The following is a 25185-nucleotide window of genomic DNA, read 5'->3' as shown; positions in this document are numbered from 1 at the left end:
CTTCTCTAGGAAGTTATAAATTTTGATAGATGCAAGATCACAGCTGCTTTGATGCTAGCCTTTCAAACATTTGCCAAGGAGAGCTATCAGAAATAAGAAACTTAATTAGCTCTTGGGGGAGAAAAATTGCTCAACTTGAAGAGTAACTAGGACCTTTAGAAAAGGTCAGTGAGGCATTAGCAACTGTAAGATAAGCTTCACACCTTGTTAAATCGGGTATGAATTTCCCTCTTGGCAGCTAGGCGGGAGGAACAAACTTAAAGCAATATCCACATAAGCTGGAACAAAGGAAAAGACTAAAGAAAGCAAGCAGTGACAGGACTATCAAAGCAAACCTCTACTTTTCAAGAAATGTGTGGTTCCTTTGCACAAGTGGTATTTATCCATAATGCAATAACCCTCATCTGTATTATGAAGTAGCATTTTCTTCCACTATGTGACTTTAAATGTTTATGTGTAAGAAACACAGGCATTCATAGTTATTTGAGGGTTCTGGACAATGTATAATTACTGCCTGATGAGAAACTAGCGGGCAAATCTCTTAGTGTGGAAGGGCAGTGCTGAACCTATTTAACACTGACAACTACCAATTTTCTAATATTTAAAAAAATATTTTGAAACCCACAAATAACCCAAAGAATTAAGTGCTACAACTCAAAATAAAGATGAACCGTATTTCATTTACTGCTAAGAATCAATCCAGTCAATCATGTTCAAACCACATGGTGCAGTCCTTCATGGTTTTGTTCTATTGAAAAGAAAACCTCTCTTGCGTAAATGGGAAGATGATGCTGACCGATGGAAGATCCCATGAGATGGGGAAGAGGGTAGTGAAGTGGGAAACTGGATGAGTGACAAATTACTATGTCTTATTAGCATTATAGTACAGTCAGTTCATAATTATGGTTACCAGAAGTTATACAAAATATACAGGGGGCAGAGAGAATGTTTCTAAAAAATCTTTATTGAGAACAGGTTGAATATAAAGGATTATCTGTTTGTATTTCCTTTTGTTGATTATTCTACCCCCAGGGGTCTAGAAGAGTCTCTGGTACATAGTTGATGCTCACTATATATTTACTGAATAAATGCATGAATAAACAAAACAAAATCTCATACAACGTCTAAGGTACAAGTCCCTACCTGGCAGTCTATGAACTTAAACATTAAGAGAGCAAAAAGGTAACCAACCTCATTAACAATATCAAAGGGAAGTGGAAGGAAAAGCTACTGCAGTATAATTTTAGGCATAGTGTTTCTTCTTCCTTTGCTTTGCACTATTAATACAGGAACAGTACTTCTGGGGCTTACAGTATCCAGCTACGGCAAGTTCAAAAGTTTCAAACTTGTCAATCCTATTCAAAGTAAACACTTGCTAGGTTACTTTATTTATTTTACTTTATTTATTTAATTCCCTGACCAGGGATCGAACCTGGGTCCTGGCAGTGAAAGCACAGAGTCCTAACCACTGGGAATTCCCTTGCTAGGTTACTTTAGACAGGGTAGGGTATCTTCTAATTGTTATATGGAAGACTGATCTCTGTATATCACCATAACTTCTGAGAGTACAGCCGAAAGATGCCAGAGAGCGGGGTTTAATGAATTAAGCAAATTTTAATCCAAAGTAAAAAGGGATGTTCTGGTATAAACTAGGAGACAGTCACGGTACCATGACTCAGTTATCTACACGTTAGGATAATGTGCAGAGCTCTTAACAAGAACTTAAGAAGAAAATGAGAGATCATAAGCACATTCTTAAGACTGAGGGTCTTAAAACATGTATCAGGTCTGCATTCCTCCTTGTATCCTTAGAAATTTGCAATGCCTTAGGGCACTCAAACATTTGTTCAATGAAGGAAAAAATTTACATCAAGAAATTTAAAAAGAGGAAACAAATAAGAAAGTATCACCAATAAGTGTTATAGCAATTTTCTGAAGTGAGAAACAAAAATTCTTTCAGCCATTATAAAAAGAATAGTATGAATTAGACTATAGATTCTCTTGTGAACCAGACATAAAGCTTATGTGAAAACACTCTTCAATATTTTCAGATTTGAAAATACAATCTTATTTAAAAGAAAACAAAAAACCCCATACACATTCACCTTTCAAACCATATTTTAAAGACAGGCTCTAAATAAATTACTTAAACCAATCAGTAAACTGCCCATTTTGTCCTTCAAAATAATTCAAAGAAAACACAGGAAAAATTTAAAATCACTACATTATCAAATACTTCTTGAATATATCTTACTGAGAAAACAAGAGTAAACAAATTTCATGTATTTTGAAAATGCTACAACACAAACTCATCCAAATATTTGTTAACTCAAAAGCACTAACCTGGGACACTTCTCTAGTGGCGCAGTGCTTAAGAATCCGCCTACCAATGCAGGGGACACAGGTTCAAGCCCTGGTCCGGGAAGATCCCACACGCCGTGGAGCAACTAAGCCCGTGAGCCACAGCTACTGAGCCTGCACTCTAGAGCCCACGAGCCACAACTGCTGAGCCTGCGTGCTGCAACTATTGAAGCCCACACGCCTAGAGCCCGTGCTCTGCAACAAGAGAAGCCACCGTAATGGGAAGCCTGCGCACCACAACGAAGAGTAGCCCCCCACTCGCTGCAACTAGAGAAAGCCCGCGCGCGCAGCAACGAAGACCCAACACAGCCAAAAATAAATAAATAAATAACAAATTAATTAAGTAAGTAAAGAAAAGCAGCACTAACCTAGGTTCTAAAAGGAATTAAGAATCCCTTCAAAGGTTCCAGTAGGAAGAAAAGACAAATTATTCAAATGTAAATCAAAGTTGAGAAATGCCCTGGTCTAAGAAAGTTTTATTAGCATTTTAGGGTCAATCTAAGTAACTGAGATAGGGAAATGGGGGTGAAGGGTAGAGAAGCTTATGCAAATTGTGTTACCAGAGAGGACTTTATGATTCTGACAGATGAGACAAATATGGTCCTCAAGCTCACTTCCTTCAGGTTAACTGTCACCTTAGACACCTCTCCTGACCGCCCTATTTGAAAACTGCACTCCTTCCACAGGCTCCCCTATTCCGCCACCAACAACCATGTTATTTTTTCCCACAGCACTATCTCCAATCCAACAGTTTATTATATATTTTACTTTTATCTGTCTCCACTAGAACGTCAGCTCCAGGTAAGAGACAGTGTATTTCGTTCCATGCTGTATCCCCAGTGTTTGTGCCATGTACCTAAAGTGCTCAATTCCTAACAAAGCAGGGAAGAGAGAAAAGAACAGGCATTCCAATTAAGCAACCATATGATGTGTTATATGAAGGGCAAAGCTGGTGAACAAGGGGAATGGAAAGAAAAAGTGAAAAGGATAGGAAGGTACTGAATGTCAAGTTAAGGAATTTCTAATGTTACTTCACATACAATGGGAGATATATAGCTCACTTCTTCCAACCCAAGTGACAAGTTAATTAAACTTTATCCCTACAGGTCACAAGTATAAAACATTAATGCTGTTTCTACTTTCTGCCAACGCAAAATATTAACTATGGTTAACAGTTTACTACTTAGATATTTGAAATATATCACTAAAGCCTAGTATTTCTTAACTTGAGCAGAACCTGATGATGTATCATATATAGATTATAAAAACTGCCTATCTGCTTCTCCATAAGAGCATGTATATTTTACCATTTTTCCTTTTAAACGAATAGGAATGAACTGACTACCACAAAAAACTCAGTGCTCTTTTCAAAGGTAAAGAAATGTGGAATGAAAAGGGTCAAGCATAATGTAGCAGTAGTGCTAATCCCACATGAAGAAAATCAACAAGTTTTATATCTGCAATTTCTTGATCAAACAAAACAAAGCAAATTAAGTTACAGTACTTCCTAAACAATAAATGTTTAAACTTTTCTGTTTAGCAACCCATAAAATAAAAATGTAACATAGTTCATTTCCTAAGCAATAACTCCATGTAGTTACCAAAAAGGTAACTCAAATTTCAACTCCAAAATATAGCTCTAAAAAGCTATAAAAAGCCAACATCCTACCTTACAACAAAATTAAAGCTTTTATTTAAAAACCCATTTGAGGGAATTCCCTGGCACTCCAGTGGTTAGGATTCGGGGCTTTCACTGCTGCGGCCGGGTTCATTCCCTGATCAGGGAACTACAGATACTGCAAGCTGTGCAGCACAGCCAAAAAATAAAATAATAATAATAATTTTAAAAAAACATTTGAAAATGCCCAGAAGATTTAAGCTCCTTACTTCAAAGTAAAACTCACATCATTATTTCAAAATATTAATATAAAGTCACTCAAACTGGCCACTCAAGAGATCCTATACAACCCAAATAGTCAATAGCTTGTCTACTGGAAATAAGGCCACCGATGTTACAACACTGCCTTAAATTACACACACAAAATAACGCAATAAAAATTTATTTTATCTCTTCTTGTATATAGCAGCTGATTAACTTCTAAGAGATCCCCGATGACCTTACTGAAGCCCAGTATTAAAACTACCAAGCTTGAGACTATTTTAAAATTATGTAGCCAGCTTAAACATAAACATTATACTACCTCAAACACATTATTTGTTTTGTTCCACGACAATGTATTGAAACTAATTAATCAAACAGCTCTATTCCTTTATCTGAATTGGTAAAGCAGCAGCCACTTACTGAAGAGGAATTTTTTTTAACCAAGAAAAACAGACACGTATAAGGTATGGAGTGACTAATTCAGGATGCTTAATGATTTGCTATGATACTCTCTTAATTTTATTCAATGAAAACCGTAGAAAACATTCGTGAGGAATTAATCATTAACAGCTACACATCACTTGGCTAACATGGCATGACATATTAAAGTCTCATGGCAGAATCTGCGTACAGAAACTCCAAAAAAGTTCACCTCTTGCCAAGTTTTTCCCTTCACCGAAAGTAAAGAAATGCCCACTGCTTCATGTATTTAGTTCTTAAAATAGCCCTCTAGGGTAAGGTTGTCAATAAAGACAGAGGTAGATCCCTGAGGCCTGCATGCTTACAAACACACAAAAATGAAATCTTGAAGCTGTGTCAAGTTTGCAAAGCCTGAAACAAGTTATCGCACTGAGTGAATTTCACTTCCCATCTTGGTTTTTATAAGAACAGAATACTGTACTTTAAGAACAAAAGGCATCTCATGCTGCTAGGATTAGGAACATCTGTGTCCTATTCATGACCATTTTTAGGAAAACTTCGAAGTCCAATGCCCAAGAAAAAAAATGCAATAAAAAAATCAATATTGAACACAAAAAAAATGTTAATAATAACCTAGAATTATCCTTTCCAACTCCCATCACCTTTCTTCTGCTGTTCTTTGCATTTCACCAGTTTCTTAGCAACCATACAGGACTCAAGCTGGTAAGCACATACAGAACATGAAAAGTTTTTTTTTTTTTCTTTTAAGATCGAGAACCAATTGTACTAAACCTTGTTCTCTCAACCTAGGAGCCACTCAAGACAGGGGTCCAATTTAGATAAATTTACCACCCTAAAGGTCAGTGACCAAATTTGGTCAACAGTGGTGCCATCACTGCCGTCATCATTCTTGTCACTGTCAGAAACAACTGTCACCTTGCCATTACCAGGAAGGGAGAGCAACTGGAATATTCCTTTTGTAAGTTCTATTTACAGACTACAAAGAGCCCAACATCATCTTAGAATGATCTTACACAACGGAAGAACCCAAAACAGAAAAGGCCTTCCAATAAAGAACTTTTTGATATTAAAAGCTGATAAACCACAAGAATTTATAAGACCCTGCCTGCCGCATTTGGGAACAATCTCTAACTGCACTGCCAATGTCAGACATCCATTTATTTTCTGTACGCGAATGGCTTCAAATGTTTTACTTATAAATTTAAAATACCTAGGGAATCAAAAAAAAAAAACCCAAAAACCCCACACAAAACATGAAGAAACAGCTTAAATCTCCAAATATAATGTTCTCACTCAACAGACATTTGTTTCCTGGTTTTTCATCTACGGTATAGTCTCAACTTTTGGAAAGTAAATTTCTTTATACTTACAAAAGATATACATGCTGCCAACAATAAAATTCTAACTAGTAAGTCTTCAAACTGCTCAATCACAAGTTCCAGCAAGGTTTTTCCTGTTAGAAAGAAACATATCTGTTGTAAATGTCATCTTAAGATCAGCACACAAAGTGGGGGAAGAAACGTGTTAAGATTACTCACCTTCTTCAGCCGGTAACTCTGTAGAATGTAGAAATTCACCAGGCAACGTGTCAAGAGAGGGGAAAAAAAAACATTTTAGCACTCTGTCTTTACAAAAATTACTAAATTATCACTGCCTTTGAAAGACGCACCTAGATATATGAACATTCAACCATATTTAACAGAAACCATACCAAAATGGTACCTCAAGAAAATATGCAGTATTTGTTGTATTGATCTACTCCGAAACGTGAAATCTCATCACCACCTAAGTAAGTCTCCTGAAACAAGGAGTCATTTCAGCCCTGTCATCACTTCTGCCAGATGTGTAACTTTGGGTAGTACAAGAACGGTCAGAGGCATTCTCAACTACAACGCCTCATAAACCGGGTAGGGACGAGAAAATGTCTCGCAGGGCTCAACCCAGATGCAAGAGGCTCATCCCTCCCTCCGCCGGGGCCGGCTGCTGCTGGTGAGAAGCCGCGGAGCTAGCTGCGTGCGGGGAAGGTCAAGGGCTGGAGCCGCGAGGAAGTCGAGAGGAGGCGCAGACCCGACGCCGGAGCCCCCAGCCTGCAACCCCTCTCCCGCAGGGCCGGCGCACGGGCTCAACCCGCCGCCTGCAGCCCTAGTCAGGCGCGGAGCCGAAACCCACGAGGTGGAGCTCAGTCAGCCATCTTTCCTGGCTCTCGGGCCCGCGCCTAGCCGCGCGGCGCCGCTGCAGCCCCGGCGCCGGGCACCTACCGTTGGAGCCCCATCTCTCCTTGAGCTTCTTGACCTGCTCCAGGCTCAGCCCTGTGCTCTCGTTGACGCCGAAGTGACCCAGCACTTCCTCTACCGTCTTTGTGTGCGCGTTCTCCATGGCTGCGGGGGCCCGGCCGGCCTCGCCTCCAGTCCCCGCGGCCTCCTCGCCTCCGCCTCGCACTCGGGCCGCGGGCTCGTGCCACCCCGGGCGCCCAGGCGCGGACTGGTCTCTCCCCCCTCCTTCTCCTACTCCGGCCGCTTCCGCCTCGCCGGGCGCTAAATCACCCCGCACCCCCTCCCCCAGCAACCGCCCCTCTCGCAGCCCGGCCCTCGCCGGCGCCCGCCCCGGGCACAGCTGGACGGTGGGGGGGGGGGCCTCCCGACCCTCCCTCCCCTCGTCAGAAGGGAGGGCCTCCTTCACCCTCAACCGCCCGCCGGGAGTGCAGGCCGCGGCCCCTAGGCCCCCTCCCCGTGCTCCGGAGGTGATTCTCGGCCCCGCCCGGGCCGGTAGAGGGGGCGCTCGGTCGACCCCTGACAGCGGAACGGAGCAACGGAGGAGAGCCGGCGGGGTGATGCGCGGCGCGCTCGCCCTGTCCCCTCAGCTCTGCACCCCCGGCAGCAGTAGAGGAAACCGCAGCGGAGGGGAAGGAGGTGGCGTCGGGGACGGCTCCGCGGCGGCTGCTCTAATAGCATTTATCCGCTGCTGCCTCCCCTCTCGCCGCCGCCGCGGCATGTGGACGCCGCTCATTGGCCGAGAGGGCCCAGCGCGGCGCGGGAGGCGCGGCCCCGCCCCCTCCCTCAGGCAGGCTCCCTCCCTCCCGCGCGACTTGCGCCCACGCGGCCGCGCAAGCCCCGCCTCCTCCCTCGAACCGCCCCCAGGAACCCGGATCGAAGCCGGCGTGCCCGCGCCCTGCGCGCTCTGATCGGCTGTTCGGCGGAGAGCTCTCCGCCTCTCTTTGGCTAATGCGGATCTCGATTCCCGCCCGGTTCAATCACCTGTAGACGTAGAACCCAGGGAGGTGGAGGGCTCGCGTGGGCTCCCTGCAGTCGCTGCCCCAAGGGAACTGCCTACCCTTAAGAGTCGGCCTCGGGTTGGGGTGGGTGATTGGAAAGGCGAGGCCGAGGAACCTTACGAACTCGGTCGGCGCAGAGCTTCACCGAAGCGCGCTGGGGTTGGTGTCCTTGGCTCGTCCCCTTGCCCTCCACCCCTCAGGGCCGCACTGTGCAACCCAATCTGTGTACTTCAGAGCCCCTCTTAGGAACCGAGGGGAGGAATTCCGCAGTTCACTTCCCACACGGCCAAAATCCCTCATCTGTCGCTTCAGGAACACCGCATCCCATATTGTTTTTAATATCACACAGCCTTTGATAACATGTCTGCATGGAAGTCACAGATTACGCTACTGTAACTGCTAAATAAGCGAGAGTTGTGCTAGAAGGTGCCTCGCTTGGGCATTGATTAAGGCTATTTTCTAGACTGCCCCTTTCCCCAATAGGGGAAAAAAGGACTTTAATCCAAAAATCTATTCTTAAACCACAGATAATTTGCTCTTGAGGTCTGTAGAAAACCTACCTCAACAAGGACCTACAGTATAGCACAAGGAACTCTTCTCAATATTCTGTAATAACCTAAATGGGAAAAGAATCTGAGAAAAAACATATATATAACTAAATCACTTAGCTGTACACCTGAAACTAACACAACATTGTAAATCAACTATAATATAAAATAAAAAGTAAATTAAAAAAAGAAAACCTATGTAACAGCAAGATAAAGGGAATTTCGCCAATATAAAAAAATTAGACAACAGAGAAAAGGACCTTCGCATTGAATTCTTGAGCAAAAGGTGAACACATTCGCATCACAAAGGGCAGTTTTCTTAAGGGACTATGTTGCAGAATGAAGCATTTAGTCCACTTTTGTGTTTGGCTATGGTGTACCATCCACAGGAGCCAAGGCAGAACAAAAATCACCTCAGTTGTCCCAGATGGCTCAGCTTCAGGACTTAAAGTCCTTTAACAGATGCAAATCACAGTACATTACCTAGCTGAAAAAATCAGGCACGTCATTTTGTCATTTCATTTAATTATTTCCAAGGAGTGGAGGCTGGTATACAGTTTTAATTGATACTTGGAAAAGGACCAACAAAACCCTACATGAAATAAACAAAAATTCCAGTGTATGGCAATGCACTAAGAGAAGCAAAATGGAAACTGGTTAGGTCACAGGATTGGAGCCTCTTCCAGCAGGGACACGTGGCTGCACGTTGGGGTGTGTGGTAATGGAGGGCTGGTGGTTCTTTTCCCCCTCAGACCAGGTCTGCACCACTTCTTTTTTTTTTTTTTTTTTTGCGGTACGCGGGCCTCTCACCGCTGCGGCGGAGCACAAGCCCGGACGCGCAGGCTCAGCGGCCATGGCTCATGGGCCCAGCCGCTCCGCGGCATGCGGGATCCTCCCGGACCGGGGCACGAACCCGTGTCCCCCGCATCGGCAGGCGGACTCCCAACCACTGCGCCACCAGGGAAGCCCCTGCACCACTTCTTACCAACTCTTCTGCCTCACCCCAGCGAGTGTAAAAGCACTCCAGGCAGGAGGATTGTTACCTTTCTCAGCCTGGAAATTATCTTGAGCATTTGACTTTGGATCTCCGTTCTGTGGCTTGGTCTCTGCTTGGGGTTGTAAGTGCTTCTGCTTCTTGAGTTTCTTGGGAGGTTCCTGATCTGTGCTTTTGTACTGAATGCTCTTCCCCAGATCTTCGAGCTCCTTGTTATTGTTCAGATTTCAGCTTACATGTTACCTCCTCAGAGATGTCTTGACTAAAAGGGCTACCCTCCCCAGTCACCCTCGCTATCACATTATTGTTTTATTTTCTTCACAGCACTTATCTCTGATGTTGTATTTTTTGCTTAGCTGTTTACTGCCTGTCTCCCCCTACTAGGATGTAAGCTCCATGAGAACAGCATGTCTTGTCTAGCTTGTCCATCTTCAGGATATAGGAGTCCCCTGGTATACACTCATCATTTATTGAATGTCTACTATTTGAGTGAATGAAAGAGCCCCACCATCCCTGATCTATCAGTGACTTGCAAAGGGCCTGGCTTTGAGAGGACCCCAGCAAATTTTTGCTGAACTCAAGTTTATTGATTTCCAGTATGTGATGTAAACCAGAGGCCTCTGAACTACTTGCCTCATGTGAATGGCTGTGAAGGTTAGGCTTAAAACGAACAAACAGGGACTTCCCTGGTGGTCCAGTGGCTAAGACTCAGCACTCCCAATGCAGGGGGCCTGGGTTCGATCCCTGGTCAGGGAACTAGATCCCACATGCTGCAACCAAAGATCCCGCATGCGGCACCGAAGTTCCTGCGTGCCACAACTAAGACCCAGCGCAGACAAATATTAAAAGCAGACAAACAAAAAACAAAGTGAGGCAGCATTATAGGTTTCTCAGAGACAAGTAATGTCTAAGTTCACATTGGTCGTGTTACCAGACTGTTCTTTGCAAATCTGCTATTTCCTGGAGGTTGGAATACAGGTATTCCTCAATGTACCATGGGATTACGGCCTGATAAACCCATCGTAAGTTGAAAATATCATAATTCGAAAATGTACGTAAGACACCTAACCTACTGAGCTTCATAGCTTAGTCTAGCCTACCTTCAATGTGCTCAGCACACATTAGCCTACAGTTGGGCAAAATCATCTAACACAATACCTATTTTATAATAAAGTACTGAATATCTCATGTAATTTATTTAAAGTGAAAAACAGAATGGTTTTAAGTGTATCAGTGTTTACCCTTGTGATCTGCACAGCTGATTGGGAGCTGCAGCTCACTGCTGCTGCCCAGCATCTTAAGAGATGATGGTACTGCGTATTGATAGCCTGGGAAAAGATCAAAATTCAGTTTCTACTGAATGTGTATCGCTTTCGCACCATCTTGAAGTTGAAAAATTGTAGGTCAAACCGTCATAAGTCAGGGATGGTCTGTATTCCCTTAAACTGAAACAGTGTGCTTTTCAGCCTGGGATTGGCCCCTTCTGTATCACATACTAATTATGCCCTTGGTTCCTCAACCCATTGGTGTCTCTGAAATCTGCTGTTTATTTATTTATTTATTTTTATAATGGTCACAGTGGTTTTTCTTTTTAAATTGAGGTATAGTTGCTTTACAATGTTCTGTTAGTTTCTGCTGTACAGTGAAGTGAATCAGCTCTACGTATACATATATCCCCTCTTTTTTGGATTTGCTTCCCATCTAGGTCACCATAGACCACTGAGTAGAGTTCCCTGTGCTATACAGCAGGTTCTCATTAGTTATCTACTTTATACATATTAGTGTATATATGTCAATCCCAATCTCCCAGTTCATCCCACCCTCCTTCCCCCCTTGGTGTCCATACGTTTGTTTTCTACATCTGTGTCTCTATGTTTGCCTTTCAATGGTTCATCTGTACCATTTTTCTATATTCCACATATATGCAATATATGATATTTGTTTTTCTGACTTACTTCCCTCTGTATGACAGTCTCTAGGTCCACCCACATCTTTACAAATGACCCAATTTCATTCCTTTTTATGGCTAATATCCCATTGTATATATGTACTACACCTTCTTTATCAATTCATCAGTCGATAGACATTTAGGTTGCTTCCATGACCTGGCTATGGTAAATAGTGCTGCAATGAACATTGGGGTGAAACCTGTTATTTAGAGGTTGCCAAAATTTAGCAAAACATAGCCTCCCAAAGGCAGAAAGATTTACTCTTATGTAGAAATAGACTTATGCTCAATGTATTTTATACACATGCTTCTTGTTAATAAGGTTAAACAAAGTAAGAATGGGTTTTAGAAATACAGTTGACCCTTGAACAACACAGGTTTGAACTGTGTGGGTCCACTCCCATGCATATTTTTTTCTATAATGAATACTGAAGTACTGTATGATCTGCCTGTGGTTGGTTGAATCCTCGGATTTGGAACTACAGATGTGGAGGAACTGTGTATGTGGGCCAACTCGGACTTTCAACCTCATGGAGGGTGGGCGCCTCTAAGCCCCCTGTTGTTCAGGGGTCAACTGTACTCTATTTTTCACCAAGGATTGTAGCTATTTTCAGTCGGTTGGGAACAGGGAGAGGAAAAAAGAGAAACTGTGATTCAGAAAGATGGATGAGTTGATCAAAGAACCTCAAAGGAATTAATAAAGGAGGATATTATCTGGTAGTAGGCAGGCTGGTTTAAAAAGCTAGGTAGATAGAAAAGGCCCAGTAGAAAAGAATGACATGCTAACTTCCCAACGCTCTACAACCCTCCTGTAAGGCAATGGAGATGGTAAAAGGCAGTCTGTTCCATATTTGGACAGCTCTAATCATTAAAGCCATCTCATTCTGGGCTGAATCCACCTCCCATTAACAACTTCTCCTATACATTGGTTCTTGTTTAGCCCTTTGGAATAACTCTGAATAAGTTTAATCCCTCCTCTGTGTGTGATCTCTTCCAGTACTTCAAGATATTTATTGTACTTTTTAAGAGTCTCTTTTCTCTGCTAAAAAGAACAGCTCTGTCTCTGAGCTGTGCCTTGCATAGCGGGAGTCTGCAACCCCTCAGCATCCTTGTCGTCCAGTCGTGGAGACACCCAACACTGAAGACAGAAGTCTGGAAAGGATCTTGCGGTGGAGTTATCACTGTGCACCTTTGTTTCAATGCTTCCCCCTGCACATTGCTGATTTGTGTTATCAGTTCAAAAATGAGTCCTGTATATATAAACTGCAGTCATTTAATCTTCCCATCGTCTACTTGCACTGTTGATTCTTTTTAACCCAGGCACTGAACTCTGACTGTAATGGAGTGTTCTCCTGTTCACTTTGGCCCATCTTTGCAGTCCGCTGTGGTCTTCTGGAGTCTTCAAGTGATGTTTTAGCCATATGCCCGAACTTGGGTTACACACAAATTTGATAAGCATGACTTCTGTCAACTGCTATAAATCAACTTGACTACAGGTCCCAAAGTCAGGAAAGTAAAAATCTTATAATGCAGTCTCTTGCCTCCTTACCTCCCACGACACATTATTATACAGGTCATTCTTTTGGTTGAGCACCTGATGTAGTCAGCGTGACTTAAGGATCATGATATATGAAAAATACATATTTACGAACTAGACTCAGAACTGGCACAGTAAGGTGTTTACACTGAAAGGTAAGTGGGAATTAAGGCTATCCAACTTACTCACATCTGCTGTCTCTTACTGACTCCGGAACACATGCTTGTTGAGTCGAATGCCAGGCAAAATCGCCTGCAGTATTTACATTCTTTGTTCTGTAAATTGTTGGGCGGCCCCCTTACAGGCCTACAAGGCCTGCACTTGTCCAGCTTCAAGACCAAAGAAAGAGCCAAGTTAGCAACAGAGACATCAACGGTTTGATGGATAGGGGAGCTTACACGTCTGAAGCGAGGTCCTGGAGCGAGAACCCCACTGCGGGCAGGACATGGTGGCAGCCTTTGCTCCCCAGGGGAATGGGAGATTGACGTCAGGTTGGCTCATTAGTTACCAGGGAAACCAGCAGAGGGGCATGCCCCTCACCAACCCTTTGATAAGATATCACTAGCTGAGGCAAGTACATAGGAAGGTCAGTCATGTGTGTAGGGTATAGGTGAAGCTGGCACTGGTCAGCCAGGAGATGTACAGAGAGCAAGAGAACAGCCATCCTGAGTGGCCTGACCATACATAAATTAAAGTGTCTTAAGGTAATTATGAGATGTTGGTCCACTGTATTATTATCTAGCCTACATTTCTCTACTGGTCCATAAGAACTTAACGAGAGGACTCTGTCGAATGTGTTGCTAAGATCTAAGTAAATTGTCTACAGCAGTCCATATTCTAGTGATCTTTTCACAGACATGTGTCCCGTTTGGCATGGCTTGTGTTACTGATCACATGTCAGTACCTAGTGACCACCACTTTTTCTACATGCCCACAAACTATAAGTTTAACATCTGAGAATTTGCTAAACTTAACAGAATGTCTTTTCCAGAATTTGGCCCTCTCCCATTGATAAGCATTCTTTTGATGGCTAAGTGTCAAAAGACCAACTTATTAGCTTATGCTTATAAAAAAAAGGACTTACTGGGGAGTAGACTCCAAATTCAGAACAGCTTGATCCAGGTGCTCAGATAAAGTAACTGAGAATCTCAAAGCAAAACTCTGTTTTGCTTTGCTTTTTACAGTCTTGTGAGTTCTCTCCAGGTGGTAGCAGATATGACCCCCAGCATCTCCAGTTTACAGTCCACCAAGTTTAGCAATCTCAATGGAAGGAAAGGGCTAATATTTTCTCTGGGTCATGTGTCCACCCCTGGAAGCAGGGATTGTGGTCAGCTCTACCTGAACTTCATGGACAGAGAGTGGGGGGAGAAGTGGGTCCCCAAAGCAGTGGTTTTCAAACTTTGGCATGCATCAACATCACCTGGGTGGCTTGTGAAAACAGACTGCGGGGTCCCTACCTCCAGAATTCTCATTCAGTAGGTCTGGGATGGAGACCAAGAATTTGCATTTCTAACAAGTTGCCACGTGATGTCAATGCTGCAACTTCAGGACCCACACCCTGAAAAACAATACCCCAGAGGAAGGTCCTGGTGCTGTTACCAGAAGGGGGGGAACGGATGTTGGGCTAGCAAAACCAAAGATGTGTACTTCACCAAGAAAAGTCAAAGATCTAACAGACTTGGAGGAAGCGGAGGGAACTAGCATGGAGCACTGGAAACCTTGTTTGGAGATGCCCTAGATTATTCCATTGCAGCTTTCAGTTTCATCTGCCCTATATCCACCACAACCTCCCCTCCGATTCTAAGCTCCTGCCACAGTGGATCATTACCTGTTCCTCTGCATCTCTGCTCAGAGGTTCCTGCTTGGATATGCCTGGTGAATGCTTAATCAGCCTTCAAAATGAAGGCTCAAATCCTACCCCATTTGGGAAGCCTTCCCTGATAAGGACCCGCTCCATCACTTCCTTCCTCACCACCCAGAAAATTACTTGTTCCTTCTTCTGTGTCCCACGCAGCACTATGTATATCACTCAGCTCTACTACAGTAACTCAGGTTTACTTCTTACTTCTCTGGCTGATCCTTTACAGCCTTCTTTTCACACACCTCCCCATCTCCTACTCAACCTGAAATGTGCAGTGTCCTACCACTGAGGACTTAGCCTTCTTCTCTATCTGGATTTTGCCTTAGGCCCACTGGTTTAAATGGCACCAAAATATTGATGACACACCCATTTGTATGTCCAGACTCCTACACCCAGCTCTCTACCTGACTTTGCCATTTGACTGGGGCTTGGACTCCTGTGAGAATGACAGGGGTGGGGGTGGGGGTGGGGGCTGGGGCGACCCTCCCTCGGAGAAGTGAGCCGTGAATAATATACATCCGTTTGCATATTCAGAGCTGAGACAACAGCATTCAGAGCAGGAGGAAGGGCAAAGGAGACAGACCCAAAGAGTACTCTTCTACCGCACTCATCACTAGCACTTACTCACCTGATTATAAACTCCAGGAGAGCAGGGATCATATGCATTTAGGATATATGCACAGTGATGAATGAACGTGTGATAATTATTTGCTTTAAGGACTTTGAGTGTCCCTTATTTGTGTCCCCAGTGCCTAGCACAGTGTGGCCCATGTGGCAGGTGCTCAGTACATGTCTGTCTACCGCCATCAATTAATGAGGCCCTTCACTTCCTTTGCTATTACTGCTCTGGGGGAAAAAAAAGTTGCCATTTAAAAAAAAAAAATTAAAGAAGAGAAACCCATACAGCACAGTGCCAAACAAAGTACTGTGGAATGGTTTTCAAAACCATAGCTCCCTGATGGGATAATGTAGTTTAAATATAGCAGCTATTTTTTCCCTCCAGTCGGTTTGTTCTTTGATTTTTGTGGAAAGATTTCAAAAGTTCTCCTCCACTGCCCTCCTTCCTCACCCCGCCCCGCCACCAAGGTACTCAGACCTTAAACAGCAAAATGCTTAAAATGCAGAGATGACAGGGCCTCCTGAACCTGGTAGAAAAATGAACAGTGATTAAATGCGATTTTTAATTTTAAATGATGAGTTCCCCCTTCCCTGCCAGGTGCCAGGGTGTTGCTCTAGCAGTAGTGGTAGCACAGTGAGCAGGTAGAGTTTCCGACGACGGGCAGAAATCCAAGGACTGTGAATGCAGTGGATAGAGTTGCAGTGGACAAATTCCTAGAATAGGATCTTTGTTCCCAAGCTGACCAACTCACTCCCTTGATGTCCCACAATAGAAAAAAAAAGGGGGGGTGGGGTGGAGGTGACAGAGGCATGTTTAGGTCTCCTACTGTGATCCTGCTGTAGTTAACCTGATAGTTCACAAAAGATCCCAGGAGGTTGGCTGCCCTCCCAAGTCACCTTGTGATTCTCTCCTGATTTTGGAGAGGGGGAGGGTGGGGGACACTGTGTATCCTGAGGAAAGCATGTCTGACAAGGCTGATCCGTGCCATCTGGGAGGATGCATCATGAGCCCCATCTGGCTCCAGCAGGCTGCCGAGGCTGAGGCAGTGGTCCTCTCCCAGCACACCCCGGCCGCTCCTGTCCCTCTCCAGCCTGCTCAGCCTTCATCTTTCCCCTCTTCCTAGCCTTTGCCTTCTTTCCCACAATCCCTTTTGCTCCCTTCTCCCACCCGTGGCTTCTCTCCATCTCCCACGCCTCTGCGAGGTGGGGCTGATTGGGAGTGCTCTCACGCAGGCCCCTTGGGGACATGCTCTCACGCATGCCCCTTGGGGACAGCCCTGCTGGCTCAATTAGTCCTCCTGCACCACCCAGATCGTGTCCTGGAGACCGATAAACTCATTGTAAGGTCCTGTCTTGTGTCTCACTTGCTGGAGTCCAGAGGTACAAGACAACTGCCTCTCCTTCTCTTAGCTGCTTTCCATCTCAAAGGGTGGTAGAACACAGGGCCTCTGCTTTACTCTTCAAGTTTAACGTTAGAAACTTCTCAGGTGGGTCCAATCTGCATAGATGGGGGATGGGTGGAGTACAAGAAAGCAGAGGCTTGGCCGGAGTTGTTTGCAAACATTAGGCGTTTCTCTTCCATGACTCATCAGAGGACAGCAGAGTCCTCCCTCTTCCCGGAATGCCAACCCATGGCCAATTCCTACCCCCATCTTACCCCCAAAATAAAACAACCCACACATAGAGCTTTGTCCTCAAAAATCAGATTTCCCCCGGAGATCTGACATGGCAGCTTGGAGAGGGGGGCATTTTGAGGCCTCAGAAGAACAGCCTCTAAGAGGATTCTCTGACTGGGCAGAGAGGTAGCTGCAGAAACAGTCTGGTGACTCGAAAGCAAAGAAAGTACATGTGTTGTGAGGATGGGTCTTTTCAAGAAAAGTGCCTTCACCCTCTCCTCACTTCCCCCAACCTTTCTACTTAGTACCTTCCTAATATAAAACCTGGCATAGACAACCTTTGGGTCGGTTAGAAAAAAATAGGCTGGATTTCCCTGGTGCTCCCAAGGCAGGGTGCGCTGGTTCTATCCCAGGTCAGGGAACTAAGATCCCACATGAAAAGAAAAAAAAGGCCAATGTAGATAAAAAGGAAGGAAAGGAGACAAAAAGGAAGACATCATTTACTTGACACATATTTGCCAAGCATGTGTTGTCTCACTCCATCCTTAGGACAAGCCCATCTGATAGGTTACCATTATCATCTCTATTTTTCCAGACACAGCTAATTCTGAGAGGTTAAGTCATTTGCTGAAGTAATACAATTAGAAATCACTATTCAATAAACAGTGTTGGGAATAGAAGATTATTTGTATGGAGAAGAATTAGATTGGAGCTATTCCTCACACCATGAAATGCAATCAATTTCTTATGGGAAAGAGAGTTAAACAGTAGAAAAAAATTTGTAAAACAATTAAAAGAAGCAACAAAAGCAAACATGTGTGGAAAGGAGATAAATTTCTAAGTACTTCAGATAAAGGAATATTTAAATTTGCATAACAAAGGGCCACAAAACAAATGGAGGGAATATATGCACACAGTTTTGGAAAGAAGCTAGATGATTGCTGAAAAAACTTCATGTTAGGAGTCTGATTCAATGACTGCATAAATGCACTCAGAGAAAGACACATGCACATAGATCTTGATTGTAGCAAATATCTCTGTGGCTGGTCCCAGATCAGTTCCTACTCCCGCTGTGGTAGGATCCCACTAGTGGATCATTCTGAGGCTCGCAGAACTACACCCTCCTCAGGGTGGGGAAGGGACAGCTGATTAATTCACTGCACAGACAGCTGAGAAAGAGGCAAAGCAGAAAGCTACATCCACTGAAAACTGCACAGGGAGGCTGCCGCCAGCAGAATGCAGTGACCTGAGCTGGAATTCTGCCAAGACAGTGGGATTAGATTCCCAAGCGCTGGCCAAAATGGGCCCCGGGATTTTTATTTTTATTCGTTTTCCATTACAACTGCACGGCAACACAAACAAGCCCCAAAACAATGTGAGCCACCGAGAGTCATTTTCCCTTGCGGGTGCCATACCGATACCACACATGCTGCTGACCTTATCTTACCGAAGTTTAGAATTGAGAGTTTGATTACTCTCTTCTGTACCAACCATAACGGTAGAAAGGCATTATGATTGCCCAACTAACGCCACGTGCACAGAAAAAGGGATATAAAGTAAGACGTGCACGTGGAGCCCACTGTAATCAAGAATAAAAACTTGTTGGGACTCCCCTGGCAGTCCAGTGGTTGAGACTCCGAGCTTCCACTGCAGGGGGCGTGGGTTCCATCCCTGGTGGGGGAACTAAGATTCCACATGTCGCGTGGTGCGGCCAAAAAATTAAAAACAAACAAAAAAACTTGAGAAGTCAGTGGAAATCTAAGAAAAGTTAGGTACTGGCTCTCCCAGTCCCCCAAGGTCAGGGGCCTGTAGGCACTGCGAGTGAAAGATACCTGACAGCAGGCAAATGAATGTCAATTACAAAAGAGCACTGGGGTGGGGAAGGAAGGGAAAGGGCTTAGTGCATTAGACCCAGATTTAGGCTAATGATACTCTCAGAGGTTACTTTGTAGACGTCAGACAGTAGGGACTTTTTTTTTTTTTTTTGGCCGAGCCGCGTGGCATACAGGATCTTAGTTCCCTGACCAGGGATCGAACCCGTGCCCTCTGCAGTGCAAGCTCAGAGTCCCAACCACTGGACTGCCAGGGAATTCCCCAGGGATGTTTTAACTTGTGATTCGCCCTGTTCTAGCTACATGATTCCATGTTATCACAGGTCTTCAAAATACCACCTTTCACAAATTGTGAGGAAACAAATTCAGAGAACTGCAGCCACCTGGTAAGGAAAGCATGCTCTTAGACAAACTACTTAACCAATGTCCCTAGTTCCTCACTGGTCAAATGCGGATAACAGAATCTACCTCATGTAGATTTCCTGAATGCGAAGTGCAGAGCACAACGCCTGCTACAGCTGTTGAGAGACACACCTTTGTCTTAGGTTCACCTTAAGATCCTGCCCTTTTAAAACAAAACATTTGGTTTAATCTCATAACAACAAACACATCATTAACATAATTGAGGATACAGAGGCTCCATATCCCCCTCTCCCTTTTAAAGAAACATGCTCGACATATAAAAAAAAGTACAATAATAATATAATATATACCCACCATCCAGTGTAAGAAATACATGATTTGTACCATGGGATTTCTTTGTGAGCTCCTTGAACTCACTCTCCACCTTGCTTTCCCAGTGATAACCTCCACCCTGAACTTGAAGTTTGTCATTCTCATGCATATTTTTATATTTTGACTACAGATATATAGATCCAAAAACAATTTACATAAACCTCACCAATTCTGTGCATGTCTTGCATCTTGCTTTTTTTACTTACCACTAATGAGTTTTTTTTTTTTTTAGGTTTATCCACAAAGATATATGTAGCTCTGGTTACTTCGTTTTTCTTGCTATGTAGTTACTTATATTTTTTAAATAAACAAGTAAAACCACACAGAAAAAGCTGAAATCCTCATTGTTCCCTTTCCCCTACAGTCCATCTTATAAGTAGTTTACAATGTTAGGCTTCCCAGGTAAAATCAAAGATGAGGATTTCACTTTCTCTCTCTTCCCAAAACACTTAGCTCTGTTTGTTTTTTCCTCTGCTTCCAAAATTGATGAGACTTCATTTAAAGCTGCCAAATCTCACACTGCAGGTGCCTGTAAACCAACTGTCTGGTTTGCACTGTAGAGAATTCATCTTCGTGTAAGTCAGGTCCCACCCCCAATTTCAGACTGAGAAGGCTGCTCCTACTTGGAAGAAAGCTGAAGCCAGCATTGCCATGGGGTCTGGCACTGCAAGGGACTTGGGTGATGACATTTCTCGATTGTCAGGCTTTTTTTTTTTTTTTTTTTTGCGGTACGCGGGCCTCTCACTGTTGTGGCCTCTCCCGCTGCGGAGCACAGGCTCCGGACGCGCAGGCTCAGCGGCCATGGCTCACGGGCCCAGCCGCTCCGCGGCATGTGGGATCTTCCTGGACCGGGGCACGAACCCGTGTCCCCTGCATCGGCAGGCAGACTCTCAATCACTGCGCCACCAGGGAAGCCCTGTCAGGCTTTTGATAGAGCCTTAGTATTAAGAGAGAATCAAGTAAAACCTGCAGGTCAGCAGGAATTTTTCACTCACCCCCACCCCCATCCCCCATTGGGAATATTTCAGTTATCGTAAAGGCAGAATGGTGTGAATGCCCAGACATCTGCTTATAAACTTTCCTTTTGGTCTTTCCTCTGAGCTACCCCAATAATTCTTATGCTTTAGTTTGCTTGAGAAATACTGTATGGGAGAGTTGTTTACACTAAATTATATATATTGTACTTTGTTGGCAATTGAAGAGACTTTCGGAGGTGGTTTTGACTATAGTTCATTTTCACCTTGCTCATCATACACAATGTAATTCCTTTGTGAAAGTTTTCAATAAATGCTAGTTATTACTATTGTTATTGAAGTATATAACAAAATTTGCAAAAATATTAGAAGAAAAAACTCAATTTGTGGTATCATGGAAAATGACCAGTGCGTATGAAGATGTTTTGGGTCTTCCCGATACTGTGTTCTAGGGTGGGCCAGGTGGTCTGATGAGATGTGACAGGGGAGCCTGCCATGCCACATGTGTGGGGTCTGCTACACAGCAGACAGGCTTTCACCCCAAGTTTCGTTACTGAGCTAACCTTTGGCATGTGTATTGGATTGTACAGTGCCCTCCCTCTTCTTTTTTGTTTTGTTAATTGTGGTAAAAAGCATGGTAAAATGGTTTACCATCCTAACTATTTTCAAGTGCACAGTCCAGTAGTATTAACTAGGTGCACATTGTCGTACAACAGATCTCTAAAACATTTTCATCCTGCAAGACTGAAATTCTATACCCATTGAACAACACTGCCCCTCTTTCCCTTCCCCCACAGCCCCTGGCCACTACCATTCTGCTTTCTGTTTCTAAGAGTTTGACTACTTTATATACCTCATATAAGTGGAATCATGCAGTACTTGTCTTTTTATGACCCGCATATCTCACTTAGCATAATGTCCTCAAGGTTCACATACATTGTAGCAGGTATGAGAATTACCTTATGTTTTTTAAAATACATTTATTTATTTATTTATTTTTGGCTGCGTTGGGTCTTTGTTGTTGCGTGCAGGCTTCTCATTGCAGTGGCTTCTCTTGCTGTGGAGCACGGGCTCTAGGTGCGTGGGCTCAGTAGTTGTGGCGCACAGGCTTAGTTGCTCTGCGGCATGTGGGATCTTCCTGGACCGGGGCTCAAACCCGTGTCCCCTGCATTGGCAGGAAGATTCTTAACCACTGGACCACCAGGGAAGTCCCCAGAATTTCCTTATGTTTTTTAAAGGCTGAAAAACATTCCATTGTATGGATAGACCACATTTTCTTTACCTGTTCATCTGTTGATGGACATGTAGGTTTCCTCCACCTCCTGGCTATTGTGAATAATGTTGCAATGAACATGGGTGTGCCAATCTCTTCGAGATCCCATTTTAAATTCTTTTGGACATATCCCCAGAAGTAGGATTGCTGGATCATATAGTAGTTCTATTTTTAATTTTTTTAGGAGCCTCTATCCTGTTTTCCATAGAGGCTGCCCCATTTTACATTCGTATCAACAGTAGTGGTCCACCTCCTTTTGATCCTTGCCATATTGCCCTGCTTTGCCCCACCAGTTTAGTGAGCCCACCTTCCACCTGTTCTCTCTATCCTGCTAATTCAACTCGCTACACTAGGTGCTCGGGGTGCTGGCCGCTCCACCCTATTCAGCCCCCTTGGTTAAGCCTCCAAGAGTGATTCCAGATGAAGCAGGGCTCAGGCAGAGGCCCCAAGTTCATGGTCGCCAAACAATCTCACATTCCCTATTGGTTACTTTTTACATTCTAGATCTGAGAAGCATTGCCACTTGTTTCTTATTTTCCTCCTCTTTCTTCTAGGAAGGGAGATGTAACTGTCAGAAGAGTTTGTTGGCCTGATTCTGTCATTTTTCTGCTCTTGAGGCCACTGAAGTGGGTGAAACTGGCTCTCAGAAGCCCAGGTGCACAGAATCTAAACCTTTAGTAGAAACTTCCTTTCTGTTCTCCTGCTCCTCAGGGTCACCTGTAGCTCTAGGGGTTTGATAGCACTGAGCTCTTAAAGGGAAAAGCTCAGAGTCATGCACAATTCAATTCCCAAGTCACAGAAGGATGGAGTCCTTGCTCAGATCTTTCCCTTAAGCTCCATATCAGACCAAAAACTTAGAGTTTCTTTTTTTTGTACAACCACTCCATCAATGGGCAAGCTGGCTCACTGCTAATCCTGAGCTTGGGAATCCTGAATCATCTTCTAACCAGGGTAGGTCTAGCACAAGTAACTTCCCACCTATGCTTGATTCATTTGGCTTCAGCTGTAGATTTGACCTGCTGGGGTTCAGAGGTCCACCTTAGACTTGTGAGGAAGGGTGGCAGGTATGGAAGGAGAAACAAAGACCTTCAAACATTATTCTTACCCTCTGGAAACATATCCTCCAGTTTCAGTGATGGATAGAGTTGGAAAGAGAGGAGAGAGAAAAGGTTCAAAACAGTCTTCTCCCTTAGCCCAGAATTCTTGGGCTGAGTACTTATTGATGTTGTCTGCTGGAAACATGGGTAGGCTGGAACCTGTACAAATTAACTAACCTATCTCGATTTAGCCTTAGAAAAATGAGGTTTCATCTCTAAAGGGGGTTCATGATAAACCTAATTTCCCTCTCTGAATCTTAAGTTTCCATTAAAGAGACACCAGTTAGAGAATCTGGGAATAGGTAAAGATAATGGGAGTCTGATTCCATGGGGAGGTAGTAATAAATTTACTCATGTATGTCAGTCTCATGCCTTGAAAAATCATGTTGACCCAATTCTCTCTTTCCATTTTCATTATGATTGGTAGCTGTGATGGTCAGTTTTATGTGTCACCTTGGCTAGATTACAGTCTCAAGTTATTCAATCAAACATCAATTGTTGCTGTGAAAGTATTTTGTAGATGTGATTAACATTCATAATCAGTTGACTTTACTGGAGACATCACATGTCCTAATTTCAAATTATATTACAAAGCTATAACAATCAAAACAGTATGGTATTGGCATAAAAACAGACACATAGATCAGTGGAACAGCATAGAGAGCCCAGACATAAACCCATGCATAAATGGTCAATTAATTTACAATAAAGTAGTAAAGAATATACGATAGGGAAAGGGTAGTTTGTTCAATAAATGGTATTGGGAAAACTGAACAGCCACATGCAAAAGAATGAAACTGGACCCCTATCTTACACCATACACAAAAATCAACTCAAAATGGATTAAATAATTAAATTTAAGAACTGAAACTGTAAAACTCCTAGAAGAAACCATAGGGGGTTATCTCCTTGACATTTTGGTCTTGGCAATGATTTTTTGGACTTGACACCAAAAGCAAACGCAAAAATAGACAAGTGGGACTACATCAAACTAAAAAGCTTCTGCACAGAAAAGCAAACCATCAACAAAATGAAAAGGCAAGCTACAGAATGGGAGAAAATATCTGTAAGTCATATATCTGATAAGGGGTAATGTTCAAAATAAATAAAGAACTTACAAAACTCAATAGCAAAAAACCAAACAACCCAATTTAAAAATGAACAGGGCTTCCCTGGTGGCGCAGTGGTTGGGAGTCCGCCTGCCGATGCAGGGGACGCGGGTTCGTGCCCCGGTGCGGGAGGATCCCATGTGCCGCGGAGCGGCTGGGCCTGTGGGCCATGGCCGCTGGGCCTGCGCGTCTGGAGACTGTGCTCCGCAGCGGGAGAGGCCACAGCAGTGGGAGGCCCGCGTACCGCAAAAAAAAAAATAAATAAATAAAAATAAAAATGAACAGAGGAAGTGAATAAACATTTTCCAAAGAAGGCATACAAATGGCCACCACAATATATGAAAAGGCACTCAAAATCACTCACATCAGGGAAATGTAAATCAAAACCACAATGAGATTTAACCTCACAACGGTTAGAATGGCTGTCATCAAAATGACAAGAGATAACGAGCGTTGGTGAGGATATGGAGAAAAGGGGACCCTGGTGCAGTGTAGGTGGGAGTGTAAATTGGTGCAGCCACTATGGAAAACAGTATGAAGGCTCCTCAAAAAATTCAAAATAGAACTACTGTATGATCCAGCAACTCCATTTCTGGGTATATATCCAAGGGAAATGAAAACAGGATATAGACTCTTGCACTCCCATGTTCATTGCAGCATTATTCGCAACAGCCAAGATAAAGAAACAACCTAAGTGTCTGTCAATGGATGAATGAATAAAGAAGATGTGGTGCGCACACGCACGCCCACACACACACACACACACACACACACACACACACACACACACTGGAATAGTATCCAGCCACAAGAAAGAAGGAAATCCTGCAATTTTCAACAATATGGATGGACCTTCAGGGCATTATGCTAAATGAAATAAACCAGGTAGGGAAAGACAAATACTGTGTGATATCACTTATATGTGGAATCTAAAAAAAAAAAGAAAGTCAAACTCAAAGAAACAGGGAGTAGAAAAATGGTTGCCAGGGTCTGGGGATGAGGGGGTGTGAGAGGTTGGTAAAAGAGTATAAACTTTCAGTTATAATATGAGTAAAGTGTGAGGATCTAATGTATGACATGGTAACTAT

The 25185-nt window shown here is 43.7% G+C and overlaps 1 protein-coding gene across 2 annotated transcripts in view; it reads right to left on the bottom strand.

The window, feature by feature from the left end:
- ATP2A2 (ATPase sarcoplasmic/endoplasmic reticulum Ca2+ transporting 2) overlaps positions 1-7644 on the bottom strand; it is a 61193-nt gene extending 53549 nt beyond the window's left edge. For both annotated transcript variants that reach the window (XM_019950165.3, XM_073790070.1), the window contains exons 1-3: positions 6943-7644; positions 6223-6240; positions 6055-6137 (exon numbers count right to left, since the gene is read on the bottom strand). In XM_019950165.3, the coding sequence (XP_019805724.1) occupies positions 6055-6137; positions 6223-6240; positions 6943-7060 (219 nt within the window). In that variant the 5' untranslated portion in view covers positions 7061-7644. The remainder of the gene's footprint in view (positions 1-6054; positions 6138-6222; positions 6241-6942) is intronic.
- Positions 7645-25185: the final 17541 nt, after the last annotated feature.

The sequence above is a fragment of the Tursiops truncatus genome, chromosome 13, assembly GCF_011762595.2.
Source record: "Tursiops truncatus isolate mTurTru1 chromosome 13, mTurTru1.mat.Y, whole genome shotgun sequence".
In the NCBI taxonomy this organism is placed as follows: domain Eukaryota; kingdom Metazoa; phylum Chordata; class Mammalia; order Artiodactyla; family Delphinidae; genus Tursiops; species Tursiops truncatus.
The sequence above is the reverse complement of the archived record's forward strand: the minus strand, read 5'-3'. Positions and strand labels throughout refer to the sequence as shown.